The sequence below is a fragment of the Limulus polyphemus genome, unplaced genomic scaffold (assembly GCF_000517525.1).
Source record: "Limulus polyphemus unplaced genomic scaffold, Limulus_polyphemus-2.1.2 Scaffold555, whole genome shotgun sequence".
NCBI lineage: Eukaryota > Metazoa > Arthropoda > Merostomata > Xiphosura > Limulidae > Limulus > Limulus polyphemus.
Window position 1 is genome coordinate 437,115 of NW_013666165.1, and position 13,472 is coordinate 450,586.

The following is a 13,472-nucleotide window of genomic DNA, read 5'->3' on the forward strand; positions in this document are numbered from 1 at the left end:
ATCTCAATTTGTTATTTTTTAAGTTTTAGCAATAAAACGAGATATAATGGATAATCACCAAGTTTTTATTTTTTTTCACAGACGAAGTAGGCTAATTCAATTCCACCAATGAAAATTTCACTAGGGGTGCTTAGATATATACTGTTGTGGATATAGTATTTTAAGTAAACCTAATTTGCAAGTAGTGTGATTTTAAAGTTTTATAACTTACGAAATCACTTTGAATGATGTCTGACTATTTTGGAATTGTCAAAACTAAACAAAATTCAAAAAATAGAAATAAATGATAACTTTCTTTCGATTTTGATGGATTTTTTTTCTCTGCTCAGTATCTATTGATGACTCATATCCGAGGAATTGTAAGACGAGAAGACCTGGATAAATTTGATGACCTGATATACAAACGTGAAATACAAACTATAAAGGTTAGTAAATATGCTAAAGTTAAATTAGGTTATTTGCTACTTGGCATGTTAGTAGATAACGATATTAGAGTTGATAAATGAAATACAATTTCATTTAATTTATAAAAATTTAACTGTAAACTTCAATATTCCTAATTTATTCTTCTTGTTGTGATTTTTGCGTGTTTTAGAGTAAGGAAGTTGTTAAACAAGCAACAGACCAGTCAGAAAATTTCCAAACATTGTTGACATCGCCCTCGGTAGGTGGCGTCGTTATTAATAAAAAAAGCATCATGGTGTACTGAAATAGAGCTTAACTTTTATGTCAGTGTTCAGTTCTGGTAAAAGTTTTTTAGTTGGTCGTTGTCAGAATAAACAAGTCATAGTTAGTTTAAATAAATATACTTTATTTGTATCCTTCATAATCGCAACTCTTCTTCAAGTGCAGTTATTGCAATGTTTCAAAAAAATATATTGATAATAGCATCAATAAAAACTGTAGAGAAAGTGAAATTGGTATCATTAAATTTTATATTCGTATTGCAAATTATTTATTGTTTTACTACGTTATAATATAAAGTAACTTAAATTATTAAAGAAATATTTGGTTTGAGACTAATCTTGTATTGTAGTAAAAAGAGAAATATTGGTTTTTACCCATAGAAAGAGGCTCATTCACCGCGTGGAAGCTTTCGAAAAATGAATGTTTCTCACCATCATCGCCTCACTGTCCCAGATCATCTAACACCTCACAAGGAGGAGCCACCTGCCAAAAATGGTGGCACATCGAGTCAAGATAGCGATGTAGATGTGGTCAATGGAAATATGTCTATGTATGGAATGTCTAAGAGTGCAAGGTAAGAACCTATAGTGTAAGAGAATCTATGCTCTTGTCTACTCCTTGGGAAAACTTGCTAACTCACTAAATTTCTTGTGCTTGGCTCGTAATAAACTTGCTGCTTAAGAAATGGAACTTGTCTTGTGAAATAGTATCTGCATTACTCTCCAGTGCTCTCTCTTTACTCGACTGTTATTTTTTGGCGGTAAAAAATATATACACAGCTGTACACATGCTTCCCACAGGGCCTTAAAATTGGTGGTGCCATCTACTAGCAAAAACAATCAACCATACGAAACACACTGGGTATGCATGCGGAAGATATTCTCACGTATTGAGCTGTATGTACATATTTATATTTTTATCATGCAGTTATAATGCGGGAACTGGAAAGAAAATCTTATGCATTTTAGCGCTATAACTTATATTTATAATTTTTAATCGGAATATGGTCGTTATAAATGAATTACCTTAATACCTTTAATATATCTTCCCATGTTTTTGTAACCCTATGTATATATCTTCCTATGTTTTTGTAACCCTATGTATATATATATATATATATATAGTCCGTCTTTAAACAGAGGTAGCTTGTACAAAGAATAATTTTATGGGTTTACTGAATATTTTGAGCCTAGAAGATTAAATATTTAAATATTAAGTTGTTTTGCTGACAAATTATTAATGTTTATGTAAGACAAAACTATAATATTAAAAGCTTCGCCATCTAGTGATTCGTTGTTTCATAAATAGCAGACCTTACCTTAAAATATTACTAGTTTCTAGATGCCAGGTAAAGCTGTGATAGTACAAACTAAAATAATTGAGAGTACGACATGTGTATAATTTATAAATAAAAAAAAGACAACTTGGTGAATCGTATCACAATACGAGAAAAGTTTTTCTTATATCTTCTAGTGTTAATAGAGGTGTTCAATTTCCATAGTTAATAATGTGAATACCAATTTTCTCACCAAAAACAAGAGCAAAAAGCGTTTACGGTGTCAATATTGCCCTTAAAGCACCAGTTACAGCTAAACTGCATAAAAAAGACTTTAGCAAAGACTTGAATTTTCAAATCCTACAACGAATAATAAACGTGGTATTTTACGTGATTTTCATGACTAATCTTTAAAAAGTTTTGAAAAACTTACGTTTCTTGATTTGGAAAATAAATTGAAAATTATGAAAAATATTTGAATAAGATACTTTTACAATTCTTAGAGATATCTCAATCTTGTTAAATTAATATTAGACTTTATTACATTAATTATTAGGTGACGAAGGTATATATACAGACAGATAGTAGTATCATCTGTAGAAAAATTACGTAGTAAGATTTAATATATTATATTTGTTTGCAATTAAGCACAAAACTACACAATGGGCTATCTGTGCTCTGTCCACCATGGGTATCGAAACCCGATTTCTACCGTTGTAAGTCCACAGCCATGCCGCAGTGCCACTGGGAGGGTTATATATTATGTAAAACATTGATTTCACGTTTAGTTTCACAACGCTTTATGATTGTTTTTTTTACGGTAGATTTAACTTCTGGTAACAGAGTTGTCTACACGAGAGTAGAATTTTCGTTTTAGTTTTGATATCAATATTTTTTGAGCTTCTATCGTTCATTTATTTCAAATTGGAAAATCGAAAAAGGAGAGCGTGAAAATTATAATTATACATTGTAGCCTTTTTTCCCATTGCTTTCTCCATACTCCTAGAAACTTCGATCTTACTTAGTATGGGAAAGTATTCGAAAAGACACCAGAATCTATATTCAACATTACTTTCTTCGTTTACTTACTAATTTTTCATGTTGTTTTTCCAATCAAATTATTTTACAAGCTAGAACCAGACCTGTAATAATCCTTAACGTTTGTTTTTGTTGTTCTAATAAGGAGCGTACATAGTTCTAGGCTTCAGGTGTCAGATAATCACCGCAAGTTTGGTCTATGGAAATACTCAAGACTCCTTCCCCGTCACTCCCTCAAAAGTGACACAAAGGGGACCAACCCTGCGACACTTCTTCGCCGACTCACTCTCAGGAGACACAGTAGTGGAGGCGAAGGAGTCAACCCTGAAGAACGTCGAGTCTCCAGCCGTGTAACAGAAGAGAGAAGATGGAGCCTTGGAAGTGAGCTGTTGGAAACTCACGAGAATGATAAGCCTGAGGTAACGTATGTTTGTAATTTCATCATAATCTGGTTATCAGAATATTCGAAACTGAGTGGTGCTTTGAAAGGTGAGATGGATCCTGTTAGTCACACGTTAGAAATTATGGATTATGAAATTCATTAGCTTAAATAAACATGTTTTCGTAAAGCTTACTACATCCAAGCTCAACAGCTTGAAAAACTTGCAAGAAATACTTGATACAAAATTATGAACTTTGGGTCTACCTAACTGTGAAGTTATTGCTTATGTTAGTTATTTATTTTAAATCTTGTCAAAAACAGTTTATCATAGGGCAGATTAAAAGACGTATTATTATAATTAGAAATTAAGATGAGTAATTACCGTAACAAGGATTATGTAATTTAAAGTGATAAGAGTACTAAACCTTATGTTGATGACATATTGCATCGGATAATTAGTAGGAAAACCATCGCTGTTACAGAACTTTTGATCTTAGTTTTACTAACGCGTCACTAGGATGCTATTTAATACATTTAACTTAGACCTAAATGTACTACTATTAACCTAGATTTGTCAAACAAAGTAACACAGTAACTAGAATAGTGAAATAAAAAAGGTATTATTGCTTACAAAGCACTTGAATACATTAGTTGTCTGCTATAGAAAACACTCAAAACATTTGTCGTTATCTTAAAACTTTACAATATATACCAGTGTGATTATATTCGGGAAAATATAGAGATGTAATTGTAATAGTACACACACATTTGAATTTAAGTACGTGCATATACAAAACGTGGTTGATCTTTGAATAAGTATAGCGTCAGTGGTTTTAATTCTTTACATGATTCATCAACAACAAAACTTTAATGTGAAATCTAACTTCAGTAAACATTTCGTTAATTTCCGGTTTGGTGAACTTCTTAACGATGTAAAGTCCAACTTTAGTAAACCTCTCGTTAATCTCCGGTTTGATTAACTTTTTAACGAAGTAAAATCCAACTGTAGTTAACCTCTCGTTAATTTCCGGTTTGATGAACCTCTTAACGATGTAAAGTCCAACTTTAGTAAACCTCTCGTTAATCTCCGGTTTGATTAACTTCTTAACGAAGTAAAATCCAACTGTAGTTAACCTCTCGTTAATTTCCGGTTTGATGAACCTCTTAACGATGTAAAGTCCAACTTTAGTAAATCTCTCGTTAATCTCCGGTTTGATTAACTTCTTACGATGTAAAGTCCAACTTTAGTAAACTTCTCGTTAATCTCCGGTTTGATTAACTTCTTAACGAAATAAAATCCAACTGTAGTAAACCTCTTGTTATTCTTTGGTTTAAGGAACTTCTTAACAAAGACATTCAGGTGGCTGTCTTTGATCTGCAACAGGAAGTAGATGGTAATGATTAATTACTGCTAGTACATCTTTCGGTTTTAAGAAGGAGTTGCTAACCGAAGTATGATATATCACAGCTTTGAAACTTGCTAAAATCAGTATCTACTTATATGTATCTCTACACTGTTATATGACTAGTTCAACTAATCTAATAATGGATTCATGAAACGATATTGGAACTACAAACACCAATGTGTATAACAATATTAACGATGGCCAATAGGCTTAAATTTTCATTATTGTTTTTTGAGGCGTAATCACGAAAGTTTTGGTGCCATTTGTACAGAAAAACGTGATTGTTTCGTAAAGTTTGAAGACCATTAGCATAAAAAATGGTTATTATGACAAACGATTTCCACCCGAAACACTTTGTATATTGTACGTAAAAAGTTAGCGCACTCTTCGAAGAATATTCAGCACGTAGCAACCTATCTATTGACCTTTATAACTGACACAGAGATAAGTTATACGTAACATGTTGTTTACCTGCATTCGTTATCAATGATAGTCCTATTAAAATTAGTTGAAATACATTTTTGCAGCACTTAGCAACCAGTATCTTAATCATTATTAATACAAGGTATATTACAGTGAGTTTAAACACACTTAACGTATCGATCAGTTTCGTATTACAGCAGTCGCGGTGTAATGATATTAAGTAAGCATAGAATATATCAAATAAACATTTTGATATGAAATAAACACGTTGGGTATTAAATGAACATGGTTTATAAATACGTGATTTTTACAATTATATGTCTTATAAGTAAATAAATTATGTAAGTATTGTGACATTTCGTTTTAGTATAATATATATTATATTGAATAACCTACTTTATGTATTTGCATTTTTAACAATCGTAAAAAACAAACTCGCCACCACTGCAGCTAGAGCCGATATTTCCCCTTTTTTTGCACGTTTTATTACTATAAAATAAAAGGGCAAATGTGACCTACACCAGTCCCACGTGACCTACACCAGTCCCACGTGACTTACACCAGTCTGAAGTGTTTTGAGTGCATTAACCTGACTGTTTTAGGTCTTCTAAACTTCTCTTGTGCCCTAAGGTTATATAGATATTTTTTTCTTTTTCTTCTGAATTCCATCTTTTATTTTTGGAAATGTGCTTACTTGTTACTGATAAGAATATTCCGTACTTTCAATATATCAAAAACCAAACAAAAACAACTTCTATTAGATGCTTTATATGTTTATGTAACAACAGATATAAGATAGATAACAGTAATTATTTCTTCTAGCTTCAAAATAATAAAGTACTTAAGTGTGTGTAACACAAAGTCACGCAGTAACCTGAATTTGTTTTAATATTAGAGGCGAATCCAACATATATATAGACATAATACCGCGTAAAGTAAATGAGAACTTTAAGTTACGTGTTATTTTTCTGGTCCTTTTGGCAAACTGTTTATAAAATCTGGGGCTATACCTAGTCATGCAACGTAATGGTACTGTCAAACCTTTGCGGAATTCAAGGTATGTGTTTTCGGTTGTATTATTTCTCCATTGAATGATATGAAGTTTAGTCCGTGTGAATATCTTGATATTTACAATTTTTCAATTTCGTTATTACATCTTCAAATTTAGTTTATTTCTTTTATATTATGAAAAATGTAGAAATGTCGGCTCTTACCAATCACTAGAGCTCCACTTTTGTACAAAAATAGCTAATTTACTAGAACGCGACAATACACGTTTCAAAACTGCGTTTGAAGAACAAGTATCAAATAATGAAATTCATACAAAGTTACAAGAAGGTATCAGAATCTGAGATAATCAGAAACTGCAAGTCAATCGCAGTAGTTTGCTTTAACCCCCTAATATCAACTGTTTTCGTTAGCTTTTAGCAATTAAGCAGTTGTTAATATTAGTACGTAGGAGGAAGGGGTATAGCCAGTGTACCATGTTATTTTAATCATTACAAGTGATACTATACTAGCCATTGGTTGAGGTAAAACATGCGGGTTATCTTAAGTATGTCGGGTTTAAAGTCTAAACAAACTACATTGTAGAGTTGGGTAGGGAATTATCTGAAGTACTAACATCACAGCTGTATAGTGAGAGGTTAAGAAAATTATTAACTTCAGCTTGGAGCTATGAACAAACATAGGTAAACAGAGTGTAACAGCTTTATTGACAAACTGCGTTGCCTATTGCAATGATAGAACAGATATGGTAAACAGGCTGTAATTCATTACATACACGTACAAGGTGTAAGAAAAATAAATATAAAACAAAGATAAAAATGTTTTAGAATACAGAGGATATTTAATTTTACCACACTTGTAGCTATTAAAGTTTTGTTGTTTCATACATTTCGCAAGCAAAGTAGTTACAAAGCAAAGACAGAATAAGGAATCTGTGCTAATACAAATATAGCTGGTTTATCCTAACCACAAGGACAAACAATGAAGATACTTTAGCGAGTGGAAATGACAAGAGCTCAATTACCCTAAATCGATACTTTGATAAGTAGACCAGTACCATGTGCTTTATAACTATACACAAAACCACAGGAAATACATATACATGTAAACTGCAAGTTTTTCCAGCTTAAAATACTAAGTTGATTTTTAATCAGTAGCGTTTAAACTGGCATAGAGAAACAGATCTAACTTGTGATCAACCACTGTGTATCACATCACGACACATAAAACCGTGGTGAATATATCTAAAATTTAAACTAAAAATAATTCAACTTCACGAACTGAATCAGTTCCAGTAAATGTAATTTAAGCTGACAATCACAAGGCTTAGCAAATTTGACCGTTGATGGGAATGCATCTCATATAAAAAATGCATCATCCCCCGTGGCTCATTTGTAAATCAGAAAGCTTATAACGTTGAATTTAGGGTTCGATTCCTATAGTGAACACGACACAGATAGTCTATTCTATAACTATACCAACAAACAAACAAAAATAATTACACATCCTCTTTTCCATAGACTCGTTTCGCGTAAAACTTAGTTTGAAATTTGTTAACTTAGAAATAAAACCTCGTTTTGAAAACAAAATAAAGTCGTCGTAAAAATAAACCTAGGGTAAAACTTGTATACTAGTCTTCCATGACTGTCTTGCATAAAGCATGGTCATCAAAATCTTAACTCAGTAACTTTTACTTGGTCATTTAATGTGTTGCTTCTCAGAATAAAAAATAAAAAGAAAGTGATAATACTATTTGAAGAAACTTTGTGTTGATAAATATTAGTAGGAATTTGAAATGTGGTAATGGGTATCGCAGAAGTTCATCAAGAAAAATTATTTTGCTACCTGTGATATTTTGATGTTCCAGTTCTCACAGCTTATAACAAAGCTGTTATTGAGGTTCATAAATCCACCAGTTTACTTATTATTCAGTGAATGAACATAAGGCATACAAAGACATAAACCTAAACAAAGGTCCAGCTTTCAGTCAAGGCTTGCTTTCAACCTTAGAATTTTTATTCCGGGCAAAGGTTTAGGCACTTTGGCAAGAGCGTATCGTTCAACGTGAGTCAGATGTATGGCAGCATAGATGGCATGCAAAACCAGATTTGTTGACTTTTGCAACGTGTTTCCAAGATTTTTTTGTTGTTGTTAGATCACTAAATTTGGTAACAATGCACCTTTTGTTCTTTGTAATCTTTAGAAACTGGTCTGAGATTAATATAATAAACATTTTTGGCCATTTGAGTTATGTCTTTCACAAGAAAATAACGAAAATTGATTACCAGCATACGGGGGGGGGTGAAAACTTTGGCAAGGCACTCTATGTATAAAGCTATACGGATAAAAGCAGTTTCATCACCTGTATGTGTGATAAACAAATGGAATATGAAAAAGAAATAAATAAAATATTCTACGCAATTTGAGATTTTCAGTAACTTGTGTTAACGAAAGTTTAGCAGCATTATATCGTAGGATTGATAATGTTATAGTTCTTGTTTTTATATTTAAAAGGAGAAGTTTAAGAACTTTAACTCACGACTCCAAAATGCGGAGCGCGATTTTGTTTCTCGGCAAAGGAAAGGGACGCAAACCTACATTCTTAGGATTCACAGTCAGAGAACGCTAATTACTTGGGCCATCCTGAGTCCGGAATAGATGTATATCTGAGTTGAATTTTAATGGTTTTTCAGTTAGTTCAGTAGTTTTTAAATGCATGATTGTATAGACATATTAACGATATAGAGGTGGAAAGGCAGTTACGTAATGTAAAATAAAGAACAGTATGTAATAGGCTATGTAGAAACGTTAGGATTCTTCATGTAATAAAAAAAAATTATATCAAAGAACACATAATTGTGTTAGTGTGGAAACTGTTTTTGCACTTGTAATTCTTTTGTATGTTGCTTTATTTTCTTGAATAATATATTAATAAAGTCTTAAGGTTATTTCGTTTTTGACGTGCGTTGTAGTGCGTGCAATAGTACGTGAGGACTATTTCTAGCGCGGTTTTGTACATGGACTGGTGCTAGTGGTAGAAGGTGGTCACGACTGTTCGAGCCTGTGAAGGGAATGTGAGCGGCTGACCCGCAATAGGTGGGCAGATCCGGTGTGCAAGAGGAGGCAGGGCTAAGCGCGGAATAAGTTCGACAACCGCTTTTCATTGCCAACAAAAGCTGTGATAGCTACGGTTTGTGAACATTTTGGTGTTACGTGGATACTGAAGGTGTTGGTGATAACTGGTTACGCAATGTCTGTTTTTTTGTACTGAATAAAACCAAGGTGTGTACAGACTGGTCGTCAAGAGAACGGTTTAATACTAAGAGTAAGATAAGATATTGTAGTCAAGGGGTGGCTGAGTGAATTATTGTTGTACGTATTCATTTACTTTTCTCCATTATCTTGAAGAGTTCTATGCTGGAAGTTAAGGTTAGGCCTACTCAAGAATTTAGAGGACGTATAATCTCTTAGAAACAGACGTCTGGTGATGCTTAAGTGATTGGCTACCCAGAAACCAAACTTTGCCGTTACTGATAAGTGAAAAGCCAGCTACAGCGTGTATTGCGGTCTGTACCCGACTCGTTAATTATTTACGTATTATGTAGTGAGTGTTCCGTCAGTGTAATATTATTCGAAAATTTTGCATTTCAGCACGAACCACAACAAAACGACAGTTGGAATTATGCAGTACGTGTTTCGGCGCCAATTCAGGTACCGTTTACTAACGTCTTAGTAGTTTGTTGGTTAGAACTAAGTCGAGCAATAGTGTCGTATTCTGTGAGTTTGAACGTAGCTGTACTCCAAAGGATTAGCTCTATCACACTTCAAAAACTAGTGGCTTCTTAAACGTTAATACAATATCTATAACAACATTATTGAACTAGAAACTTCTGTGTTGACATCGTCAGTGTCTTCTTGTTGAGAAGATCTAACAAAAACAAATATCTATCATCTCAACACACAACCCACAAAGACTAGAAGACGATTCGTACCCGTGTAAAAACAGTAATTTCTTTGCATATTTATTGAAGTGGAAACGATGGAGACGTGGCTGGATGTACAAATGATGCGAATACCGAGACCAAAGCTTCTTTCGGAAGGATCAAACAAAGGGATAACTGCTCGGGGAACGAACCGTGCACCTGAGTCTCCCACTGATAAATCTTCAACCCCACAGACAGAAACAGACAATATAAAGAAGGAGGGTAAAGACAAGGAAAGAAACATTAAGAATTCTTAAAATTATTTGTTTTTTTACCTTTGCAATTAAGAAATTCTACAGCCAAAGTGAAAGAAGAAAACGTGAATGAAAAAATGTGACCTTGAACAAAGGTTGATATTAATAAATACTGATGTAATTCATACCTTAAAAAGGACTTGGATTTCATCTGTTCAGAACAGCGAACTTTTATATCGGCAGATCATCATAGCTATAAAATAATGCAATACTGAATTATATATATAATATTATATATATATATATATATTTCAGATTTAAAAAATTGTTTGTTTTTTTTACTCGTCATGTTACATTTTTTTTCTGTTAATTATAAAAAATATAAAAATGGTAATTGGTAATTTCACTGACACCTGCGTGTTCAAAATAGTAAAATATACTTTTTCGCATTGCCTATCTTAATATGTTTTGCTTAGTCCGAATGAAGAGTTTTTATTTTATTAATATCATAACTTTTCCATAAATTCATTTATTCTGCTGTTATTGTTAATTCTTGTCAATTTTCATATCATGCGTATATGCATTACCATGTTTTTTAAATCATTATAAAATACCCTAATATAAATTATAGAATGTTGAGGAATATATATATATATTACATCTGTTCAGTAACCAATATTAATACTAGTAAAAAGCATAAAATATTATTCAGAATATTTTAAAATTTTAAAAATGTATATCAATATAAAAAGTGTATTTTTTCCAAAATACACCTTTTGCAAGAACATCACGCTATATTTAGGCCATTTAGTTCAAAAAGTTTTATGATTGCGTTTGTTTTGTGTCTGTTTTGAATTTGTAATCTAAATTTCGTTAGTGTTTTAAGTTGTTTCTTTATTGGGGTTAATCAAGAAAGCTTCTTTTGTTTTATAAGAAAATTTGAGAACAGTACATAGAAATGATCGCTATTTAAACTGAGAGCATAAACTATGCTCAAGAGAGTTCTGTACTTTAGAAACACGGTAGTTAAAAGTTTAAACAACAATCACGTTAAACGTTACTATAAAGTAAACGAACATGAAAATCCTATTTTTAACTGGGTTAATGAACCCCTAAGATAAACATATCGAGTTAAATATCGAGTCTGTTTTTTTTATGAAAGTGCTTTCAAAGACATTAGGAACTATTCTCTAGTATTACTACTGACTGTATGCCGGAAATGACATAACAATGTGTTATCAGCATATTGTATTCGAAGCATTCGAAAACAGTAAGAAAGCTAGATATTAAAATTGTCCCTAATTTTGTATTTAGCAGAATCTTTACTCTATTAACCTCTCGCTTTATACATATCTAATTTTTTCGTTTAGCACAAGAACAGTTCTGTTGCGTCTGTCACGTGGTTAACCATGATATTTACATGTTAGAACATATACCTGTATTGTTTTGAAGTTCCACAATTTAATCCAATGATACTGTCTTTTTGTCGAGAGTTCACTATCAATAAAAACTATGATTTTATGCATATTTATTTTTTATTCGAAATATTCAGTGACTGAGTTGCATATATCATAGAAGTTACATTATAATATTTCTTTTTACGATTGATTAGGGCTAGGGTCAGATTAAAACATAAGCTAACCAAGCTACAGCTAATGCTATGGGGCCTCTTAGCCGCTTCTAAAAAAGAAAAACTGACCCCATTTCAATTTTTATATCGTATGGGGCCTCCTAAACCTGACATAGCTTAGGGCTTTAAAATCTAAAGATCGCGAGTTCGAATCCCGTGACGGAACATGCTCGTCCTTTCAGCAGTGAGAGCATTATAATATGACGGCCAATCCACTATTCGTTCATAACAGAGTAGCACAAGAATTGGTGGTGGGTGGTGTTGACTAGCTGCCATCTCTCTTGTTTACTACTTCAAAATTATGGCCGGCTAGCGGAGATAGCCCTCGAGTAGCCTTGCGCAAAGTTAAAAAAAAAGCTTTTTGTGATCGCTAATTTTGTTATAATTATCTGTTGTAACCCTTTTAAAGGATAGAATCTCATGGCATTACCATCAGAAGTACGTAGAAAATTCCCAATTATTATCCTTAAATTCTTTATTGTTGAACGTACTTCACCATTTTCAAGGATAGAATCTCATGGCATTACATCAGAAGTACGTAGAAAATTCCCAATTATTATCCTTAAATTCTTTATTGTTGAACGTACTTCACCATTTTCAAGGATAAAGTCTCGTGGCATTACATCAGAAGTACGTAGAAAATTCCCAATTATTATCCTTAAATTCTTTATTGTTGAACTCAATTTTGGAGTTAGTGTTGGACATTTTGGAACTAACGTAGATTATATGTTTTAAGTTACTGTTTTAGATACATCCTTCATAAGTTCCTACTGCAAAAACAAATAGGGATTAGAAACATGAGAAAATGTAAGATGCATAAAAGTCATCCCTCATCTAATAACAACAATGATAAACTTCTGTGATGTTTTTTTAACCTAAGTTCAATGTAACCCATTAAATCCGACAAAATTTCAAAAAATAACATTACAAACCACATATTCAGGTAAACCCTTCTACATGTTATTTATTATGCATTTATTATATTGTATGATTCTTATGGTGAATAACATCTCCAACTCAGCCCAAATAATGAGTACTAACTAGCTAACGTACCCCTCAACAACTCAAGAGGAAAACATAGGCGTCTTAAGATACATGTAAGGTTTAGTGATAATCGGTGAGGCGGTTCACCAGCTATAAATGGACATAAACACACAGACTTTTATCAGATACTGGTTTAGAGATTACGGGTAACTCGACAAAGCTTGTTTCAGGTAAATCCTTATATGATGTAAAACGAAACATCTTTTTCTTTTGCCAAAACATTGCCGAATTAAAATAAAGCCTCATTTCGTTCATTTGAAGTACAGGAATCCCTCGATTAGTGCGGTTAATGTGTTCTTTAAAAGAGCCGCACTAATCGAATATAATAACTTATAGGAAATCATATAATTCGTACCTCAATTTCATTATTATTCCCAACTAATTTCTATTTTGCGTATTTT

The 13,472-nt window shown here is 32.6% G+C and overlaps 1 protein-coding gene across 3 annotated transcripts in view; it reads left to right on the top strand.

The window, feature by feature from the left end:
* LOC106459079 (whirlin-like) overlaps positions 1 to 13,472 on the top strand; it is a 128,644-nt gene that overhangs the window by 74,619 nt on the left and 40,553 nt on the right. For 2 of the 3 annotated variants that reach the window (XM_022385491.1, XM_022385492.1), the window contains exons 8-10: positions 330 to 425; positions 1,068 to 1,261; positions 3,147 to 3,420. In XM_022385491.1, coding sequence (XP_022241199.1) covers positions 330 to 425; positions 1,068 to 1,261; positions 3,147 to 3,420 — 564 coding nt within the window. The remainder of the gene's footprint in view (positions 1 to 329; positions 426 to 1,067; positions 1,262 to 3,146; positions 3,421 to 13,472) is intronic. The other variant, XM_022385493.1, reaches the window with a different exon arrangement.